General features: G+C 39.8%; 1 protein-coding gene across 1 annotated transcript in view; it reads right to left on the reverse strand.

The window, feature by feature from the left end:
- PLA2G4A (phospholipase A2, group IVA (cytosolic, calcium-dependent)) overlaps positions 1–8,716 on the reverse strand; it is a 68,595-nt gene extending 59,879 nt beyond the window's left edge. Inside the window, exons 1-2 of the mRNA XM_009330270.1 lie at positions 8,599–8,716; positions 1,501–1,582 (exon numbers count right to left, since the gene is read on the reverse strand). Of these exons, the coding sequence (XP_009328545.1) occupies positions 1,501–1,582; positions 8,599–8,631 (115 nt within the window). The 5' untranslated portion in view covers positions 8,632–8,716. The remainder of the gene's footprint in view (positions 1–1,500; positions 1,583–8,598) is intronic.
- Positions 8,717–9,874: the final 1,158 nt, after the last annotated feature.

The following is a 9,874-nucleotide window of genomic DNA, read 5'->3' on the forward strand; positions in this document are numbered from 1 at the left end:
TTTATCAAAATAAAAAGTTCTTCCTGAGTAGCTTTTTGGTTTTGATGATTTGGTAAGATAAGAGTTTTGTCTGGAAAAAAATCCAATTATATTGATGGATAATATTTGGAATTTATACTACAGGACCGTACTTGTCCTGGGCAGGGTGGGGGGAGGGAAATAATGCCTTCTGTCTTTCTTCACCCTTTCCACATTCCCTTTAATATCATATCATGGGGTCCCCATTTCAACCCCCTTTCTTCCCTTTCCATGTTCCTCACACTGTCTCATGCCAGAGACCTCTGTGTCTGAGAAATTGTGTCTTTCCATTTAACCCATCTTCTTACACACGCAAGCTTGTGGGCCCCTTGTTCTACTCTTTACAGCACTTCTCCCAAGGTCTTCTTATATAAAGACCCTCTCAGAAGCCACCAGGATAACACCCCACTGCATCTTCTCTGTGTGCTCCTTTCTTTCACCCCACAGTAGATGCTAAATATATTCACAATTCCTTCTTCTCCCCTTCTGCCAGGGCTCCCCTCTCTCCCCTCATACTTGAGGCTCTTGAACATTCCCCTTCTAACTATCCCTCCCACTTACCCCTCCAAGTTCGCTATCAACAGTAAACACTAATTATGAAAAAAAAAACCTGTTAACCCACTGAAGCAAAGTTGTGTGTCAGAGCAGCTGCTGTAGTTTGACCTGAAAGCAGTTTCCAGGAACATGCTGGGAGAAAAAACAATTGCATGTCAGACTAGCCTGATGAGAGAGCAGGAGCAAGGCATCACACATCCTCCCAGTCCCAGCCTGCAAGTTTTAGGTTATGCAACGCTCTGCATGAAGCACCAGGGAAAGGGAGAGACGACCTGACAGCAAAACAGTCATAATCAAGGAAGCGGGAATATTCTTTTTACAGATTCAGCCAATATATTATTCTCTTCCTCTTCCCCCCTTAAAAGCAGACGAGTTTTAATGGGTCATTCCTCCTAGTGGTTTCCTGTTCAGCTACTAAGTCCAGAGGCTCAGAAGCCTAACAGAAGAGGGAAGAAGTGCTAGTGTCTTATATAGCTCTCCACCATGAGATCTGCTTACCTGTTTTGGATTTTTTTTTTTTTCTTCTTACTGCATTGACTCAGAGCTCTGGGCTTCTTTCTTTTTAAGTGTTCCCACCACCAAACCACAGCCTTTTGTAGATACAGCGATTGCCAGTTTCACTATACTCAGAACAGCACTTCCGACCGAGCCAAAAAAACTACGTGTAGGTGTTGCTCGCTTGTAGGCAAATTGTTTACAACTCACTCAGGTTTTTTGGATCAATGGAAAGAAGGAGCAGTAAATCTGCTTTCTGAGTTAGAGTGAGTGAGCAATGAAATGGGTACATTGCCCTAGCTTTAACAAGACAAAAAAAACCACCAAGCCACTAACAATCATTTAATGCATGACAAGCTTGATGTGTCATCTGCCCCTGTCTACGGCAACAGTCTCCTAGAAGAAAGAGACAAAATAGAAAGAAATACTCACGCATGTCACCAATCGCTCCTTTTGTGACATTTGTGGCTTTCCTTACTGTCACAGTAAATACGTGTGAATACTGGTGTTCCACCTGGAAGTCAGAGAGTTAGAGGTGATTAAGCTCCAGAACCAAAAACCACTTATCAAAATAGGTTTCATTTTGTCCAAAAACTGAGAGAGAGAAATCACCCAGTCAAAACGTAAGTGAAACTCATACTGGATAGAGCATCTTAAAGCTGAACTGCACCCTGTAGTTTTACTGAAAGGTCAGACCTTATACTAGGGTTGCTTGATTTTCCTGCAGCCACACCTACTAATCTCAATGAATATCACTCCTCCTCTCTACAGAACCTGCTTTAAGGCATTTAGTCAGTCAGGGACAACTTGGTACGGTAAGAAAAAAAATAAAAAGGGAGTTATTTTACAGTGTGCTTGTCTTTGTAATTACCTTCCCCCAGTAAAAAGAATGGGTGCAATTATTTCAAAGTATACGTTCTGGAACAGATATATGCATACTGCACATACAAGGGATATAGTTAGTAATGGATGGAATATACCTTTTTAGTACACATCAATATTCAAAGTGCAAGTGTCCTTAAGACAATGGAGGGAAGGTGAAAAGCAAGCTTGTTAAGCCATTCACAAGCAAATTTCATGCAGTTTCTGGAGCTTCCCGTTTCCTGCAAAGCCCAAGCACAAAGCAGGAGCTGCCTTTCTAAGACCAGGTCTGTTCTGAATGAACTAGAGAAGTAGAAAAAGGCATGAAATTAAGAAACAAAAGTAAAAACCCCAATGAAAAGAGGTCAGTAACTCACATCTATTGTTACTTTATCTACATAGCCATAAGTTTCACCCACCTACTGAATACCATTATCAGAATCACCACTGCATATTGCAAGGCACACAACATCGGCCTTTACAGGGACACAGTACAGAGCTTGTGGGTAAGTTTTAAGTTTTATGTATTAGAGCTAGGATCAGGTCTCACACAATTGCCTCTCAGCACTTACATCTACACTTCTATCTTAAAGCCAGTCTTAAGACACTCGAGCTGTCTGACTGCCAACAGTGCCTAGACATTGACTCAAGTGCTGGTACAACCAGGAGGGCGCCAGCTCGCTCTCCTGCAACAGAAGGTTGGGCACCGGGAGGGGACCACCTCACACCTGAGCTCTGTCTCTACAAAGAGCAGCAGGTCCAAGCTGCCTGGCTCTTACAGCTCAAGCCACTGTATCAAAAGTGTACCTCCTGTGGGACCTCAGGTAGTCACCACCTATCATATACAGTGACACACCTCTACCTCAGGTTTCCATTTCTAAAACTGAAACAGGGATATTTTCTATATTTTCCTAACCACCCACTAACTTTGTGAAATACATTAAAATAAACACTGCATATCAGGCATTAGGACCAAAACAACTACCCAAATATTAAAAGCCTTACAACATATTCCAATCAGAAGGAAAAGGGGGAAGTACAGAATCAGGAAATTCACTGATGTTTATTTAAAATGATAGACAATACCCTTGATATGGGACATGGGACACGCTTATTCAGGCTGTGTCTGGTGTTTTCCTGCTATGTTCTCATCTGGATACTTCCCTTTTTTTTAAAAAAAAAACCCTCCTTTTTAAAGGAACAAACAGATAAGTCAGCAAAACCCTTCAATCCATACGTGGCTTAGTTTTCAACAGTGGCACATGCCTCAATTTAAGCTACTGCTGCTTCAGCTGCTAGACTTTATAAAGGCCTTCAGGTGGTTCTCAACTATTTCAGAACTGGATGCTTCAGTCAAGCCTCATTATTTCACATCTACAACACATACCCAGAGACTAGAACCAAACTGGATCCCTCTAATACAAATAAACAAAAAAAATGATAGTTTCTTATAGGTTATGTATCATTTTCTCAAAAAAAGAAAAAAGCCAAAACCAATCTTCTAAAGACAGCAAAAGTGGCTTGTGAATGCTTAAGTAGCAGTTGAGTCAGGACACATTAAAAAACAATGCAAATGATACCAACAAACTCCTCCACAAGTCTGTAGTCTGTAGAGGTCTGCAAAGGCATAGCCACATCACCATGGCAAAATATCTAGGAGAAAATGCCCACAGTGATACTGAGGGTATGACTTCACTACAGACACTAGCTGACCCAGACACTGAATTGTTGCATCTTTATTAAGGCTGTAATCACCCACATGTTGTGACGACTGCTGAGGCTCATTTCATGATGGTCTGCCCAGCAATAAATTTCAACTCTGTAATTTTTCCCCTGTAAGCTGTAGGAGTTGTCTGGTTCAAAGAACAAGTAAGCAGGCAGGGGGAAAACTGTGGCAATGTAAACCGTTACCTTACAAGTGGTATACTGAAATTGTCATTGCACAGCAAGTGGTTCACCAACCACAGTAAAAATGGAATCCAGACTCTAATCAATTCTCCTAGCCGGGACTGTTAACTCACCTCAAAAGCATCAAACACAACAGAAAGGGTTTAGATGTGGGAACTCAAAGTTGTTAAGAAGCAACACCTATTTAACAGCCTGCCTTATGCTGACATGAAGACATACTAATGATTTTGTGACATCCACCACCTTTTGCATTGCAGCTTCCAAGAGTGGATGGATGAATGGGAAGGAGGATGGCACTTCTCCCTGAACAAACTTCTGCCTCTGCCACGTGGCAAAAAAAGGCCCAGAGTTTTCCATCACAGCAGAGTGAACAGGGATTTTAGCAGGTATCTGAGAACAGCTGGTACTACTGTGAACATAGCTATATAAAAGTTACCCCAGCTCTGTCATTTACCCTACTTCAAGAATTTTTACAAGCTGTGAATCTGCAGAAAACAACTCTCACTGTCTCTTATTTTCAGTTTGCATCTTGAAAGTGCTCGAAACTGTTTTATCAGTGTGTGCCACCTTCACACGCACATCAGATCGCTGAAGTGTCAGTTTCACAATGCAGCACTGGCCCCAGAGTTTGTTCACACAGGCTGATGTAGTTCCTTTGTCATATACAACCTTGTAATTAAGAGAAACAGCCCAAAGCACAAACACACCACCCTTATTCTTAGCTGTTAAGAAAGAGCCTGTCCTCACTAGAGACCACAAATCAGAGATCACTGAACATTTAGGAACAAAGAGGAGGATGGAGATATAATTAAGTAACAAACATGGGACATGGGATTTAGTTCTCAGCTGCTATGTGGAACTCGTGTGCAATTCTGGTGCCCCAGAATCCTGGCTGTAAAATGGGGATACTACAAGATGCTCACTGACAAAAAGCACTTCTGCAAAGTAATTTTCTGGCATCTCCTCGTCCTACTCACGAAACTCATATGCCTAAGTAAAATGCCTACCATCAAAACAAGGCCAAACCACCACTTACCATTCTCATTACAGCAGTATAGAGACCATCTTTACTTTCTATTACAAGTCGATAACTGCTTTGCTAATACTATCGTGAGAACTGCTTTTTATTGACTTAAGCAGCAAACCCTGTCATTCCAGCTGTTGTTCTGCCAAGAAAGTTAAGTCTGGTTTAAGATCTGGTATCCTCTGAAATGAATGCGAGCACACAGAGGTCTGGCAAAACAGAAAAACATTATCTTCTTTCCCCACATCTCACCCAAAATAACACACTGAGGCTTATAATTATAGAGTTATTAATATTTGGACATAATCACATGCTTGGAAGAAATTTGCAACTACTAAAATAAACGAACTCTCTCTTAGTCAAAAAAAATACACAGAGATACACAAGAAGCTCAGAAGTCTAGATATTTTCTTACCTCAAAATAAACATTTTTTATGCAACTTAAGTGCAATCGGAAATTAAGGCAATTTTCCACTTAGGATCCAGTTTCTAAGGGTATTAAGAGGCCTAAATGTCCATATTAATAGCTAGCACAACTTTCAGAAGCATTTTTTGGGTTAGTTTTTTGAAAGACTGAGTTCTAAAGAAGTTAGCTGCCCCCTGAAAATACCACAAGAAATGGACTCTGAATATCTTTATAAATCCAGCCCTTGCTAGTTTAGATGACTAAGCTGCATTTTCTAAAGTGACTTATGTTCACCTTAAGTCTTGATAAAAATCTGTACATTGCCAAGTCCTCAATTACTTCTGAAAAACAGACGATGGTATATAAGTCACTTAAACGTTGCAACACTGAGTGGAGTAACTTCTGCATACCTTTAAAAATCTAGGCCAGGTTAAAAATTTCAGAAGCTCACAATTAACTCAAAAACCTAAATCCTATCATCCAAAGTGACCTAGCTTTACATACGTGTTTCATTTCACTTCCTCCTTCTCCATAAATTTAGAGAAGAAAGAAGAAAAAAAGAAGTTTCAATATGCCCTCTCTGAACATGGGTTTTCTGAATTACAGAAACTCCTGTGGACAGTATTCACTCTCTACTGGTTCAATGCACAAGGTTTTCCAAGCATCACGCACAGCCATCGTTCAATATCTCCTGTTCTCACACCACAGCTCTCCATTTCTTCTAACTCCTCCTCCTGCCTCCTTTGTTCCTCTCCCACCTTTGGCTGCTTTTTTCCCTCCCAGTAAAATTTCCCGAATTATCTGATTTCCTCTATTTTACATATCACTGCATTTGTATGTACATAAACACCATTACCTTCCCACTACGGGACTGGGAAACAGAACAACATGCTAAGATCTCCTGTAACACAATCAGGTTTTACCTACGAACTTTCCGCACTTACTGAGAAAGCAAGGGATTTGCATGCATTGAATATAATATTTTTCATATCCCAGAATGCCAAGTCACAAAATGTAACTCAGTCAGGAGATATACCTGCACACGAAATACGAAACAGGAAGCCCTGGTATAGACAGACTGTGTAATAAGTATTTATTACTTTTACTTCCTTAACATTAAGGACACTTGAGCTAACGATTGGCCTGGACAAATGAAAATGTTTGCCTGTTTTCTTAAGTAACAGACTTTCATAAAGTCCATGCTCTTCTTTCACAGGGTATTACAATTAAGACAAACATTTGTGCATACGCACACACCACAAATTTTATCTTGAAGTGATTTTTCCCATTGTTATAATATTTATCCCCCATATCAGTGTAACTGAGTATGTATTACGCATCTTAATTCTTTATTCTCTGAATCTAAAAAGCATTTTTGGTACAGTCAGTGCTGTCTGTACCTGCAATAACTTTGTGAATGCCTTATTTTATTCCTCCAAGTCTTGCATAAAATGAGGAAAAAAAAAAAGAAAAATAACTATTATGTGTTTTCCGATCTCTTTAACAGTAGGACTTTTGGAAAATGCAGAATTCTTTTGAGTCTTTTCATGCCAAGTGTCATTAAAAATTCATGATTTTTGCATTGATATGAGCTTGCTACCTTGACTGTTCTGAATTTTAGTAAAACTTTCCATGCAATTTCATTTTTGCATGAAACCTCAAAGATTTCTGTTCACTTTTCAAGCAATTACAGGATCAGCTCTTGCATTAACAGTGTTCGTCCTGCATTAGCAACATTCCCACAGCAGTTCAGCATTGCCAGAGGACTGCAACTACGTATACTTCTAAGGCTCCATTTTGTTCATTATAGTATATATTGGTATCAAAAAAGATCTTTTGTGTGAATGATTCAATGAAATATAACTGAGTGCCTCAGAGACCTCTCCCATAAAGGTACAGATCAGATCAAGCATTCCATCCAGGAGAGGGCACTGATGCAGAAAGGAGTAAGTTAATGTATTGTTTTAACATTGTTAAATACAGACATCAACCTGAAACTTGTCTTTACAGCAGTGTTCACAGAACTACAGAGTGAGTAAAACACAAGTTTGACATCTGCTGGCTGCAAACTCATGTAAAGGATGTGACTGCGTGGGGTAGAAACCACATAATTGATAAGGGATCATTTCAAGGAAGCATATGCTGTATTTTTAGCAATGTAAAAGTTCAACATTATGACAAGCGTATGGTAACTATCTTTGAGTACATATCACTTTTCCTGCCATGAGATTCTGGGACTGTTACAAGAAGTGCTTGATATGAACACACCCAGCTTGTTGCAAGATTTCAGTTTGAGCAGGAATTGCAATTTCAGTGTTTACTTTGGACAGTCACTCAAGCAAAGATATGTGTGAATATTACAGCTGAAAGCCAGCGTTCAACAAGCTGCTGAGCCACTCCACTGGCTTGCCACACAATGGGCAGTTCTGCTCCCTTTTCCCTTCCCCTCCTTCCCTTGCCCCTACTTCTCTACTTATACAGGTTGTGCTCACATGGTTGTACCCTTGGGCCAGCTCTGACAGCAGAGAACTAATATCTTTTACATTGAACTGTTTTTCTGCCAATTCAGCAAGGTCATTTGGCTCACTCCAATCAGATACATTTGAGAGCTGGTACCAGGGATGCAGCAGGAACACTGGAATAAAGCAGGAAGGAGGGAGCAGGAGCTTCTGGCAGCAGTGTGTTGTTGAATGGCACAGATCATTCCACTGACCTTTACCTACAGTTTGCAGGCTGTATTTTGAAGATTCTCTTTGAATCAACATCACTGATACACACTGGTTTAAGATCTAAATATCCCAAATTGCCAACTTATCCCTCTATCCATACTGATGAAAAGGGAAAAGAGTTATTCCATAACTAGAATTGTACACCCAAAAAAAAATTGTACTGTAAGGGAGAAAGTTACACATGTGATGTTACTTTTGTCAAACTGAACTGTAGTCTGCAATCAGTGTGTGGAAAAACTTGTATGAAATAGTCAACAACAGGCACTTTGATGAAACACTTTGAACAGGCAGGTCCTTTAGAACGATACCCTATGACATCATACCCATGAAGTTGTTAGGAGCCCATATTCCATTTTGACTTACACATCAGCAACTACACTCAAAGCCGTGACATGCTTTCGAAAAGCTAACTAGAATCTTTCAGAAATTTATTTGAATGAAATTTGAAGAAGTCTGCTCTAACCATGCTTACCATTTGTTTAAGGAATTAATGATAACTCTAATGGTGTGTGCTTATTTAGGGTAACTTCTAATAGGATACATTATACGAGACAGTATATACTATACAAGACAGTATACATAGAAGATTCAAAGCTACTTACCACGATGTGTTGATAAGGATCTATGACAGACATTTTTGCCTTAGTTTTTATTCAATACAACTGTCAAAAGTCTACTTCAGTTCTACACGGAAGAGGCTTCCCAGTTTTTCAAAGCAGAGTTCAGTATGACAGATCCTTTACCTATTAAGTAACAAAAAAAATATAATTAAAATTCTTATGTTCCTTTTAAACTGTATTTTGTAACAGAGCAAATGAGTTCCTCCACTTTAGGATGGTTCCCACAATTCATTTGTTTACCAAGAACTTAATTTCGTATGAGCTATGGAAGTATAGATATTTACTTGCCTGAACTAGAGAAACTTCTTGTGCTTATTTCCTCTACCTCAGGGTAAGAGCACAAACCAAATATCTTGAATTCCAGTCATCCAAGTGTTTCTAGCAGCTCTACAGATAAACAAAAGAATAGAGCAATTATATTTATCTATTACATACATTCAAATGTATATGCTTCCATGCATTACAATACTAGTTAATAGACTTTTTACTATAGTGACAAATTCTTGGTTCCCATGCTTTGCTTCTATATTACAATGCTCACATGGTCAGGACAGAACAGAGGTGAAGTTCCTCTTTGTATCCTCCTCCCCTGTACAAGGTGAGGTACAACGATACATCCTGCACTCACACCAATGGACGTGAATTTTACCAATGGATGTGAATTTTAGAACTGAAAAGCCAGTTGGAGAGCACAAGCACAATAGTCAGCAACTCGCACCAGACAACTGCAACCCTTTGTAGTAAGGGTCTGTTTAGCCATTTTAACACAGCTTTTCATACCACCTTCACTTTGAAAGCTTTTTCCACAAACAGCAAATTCCCGAAGTTGCACCTAAGAAAATAACAGAAAACAAATTCCAGCCTCTAATCTGCACCAACAGCACAGGCGAATTAATTCGGCAGCTTCTCATTTAACTATAAACAAGCAGCAATAGTGCCCTCTGTAAACCTGGGAAGGGAATTCCAGCTGAAGTTGTGTATGGCCGCATACACATCCCTGGCCACCCCAGATGTCTGGAGATCCACAAGAGGCTTTGATGGGCAAACTGCAAACCAGCTGGCAGGATTTAAATGGGTTCTTCATAGGCCACTGTTCTCTGAACACTTTGTGAAGATTTCTACTGAAATCAGGGGCCACCAGAGCCCTTAAACTTCAGAACCGTTTCCAATCAAAGTAAAATATACTAAGAGAGGTAATTCCTTTCTGCGTCTCTCAAAAAAAATGGAAACTGCTGGACAGGATCAGTTCTCAGATTCA

The sequence above is a fragment of the Pygoscelis adeliae genome, unplaced genomic scaffold (assembly GCF_000699105.1).
Source record: "Pygoscelis adeliae isolate BGI_AS28 unplaced genomic scaffold, ASM69910v1 Scaffold247, whole genome shotgun sequence".
Taxonomy (NCBI): Eukaryota; Metazoa; Chordata; class Aves; order Sphenisciformes; family Spheniscidae; genus Pygoscelis; species Pygoscelis adeliae.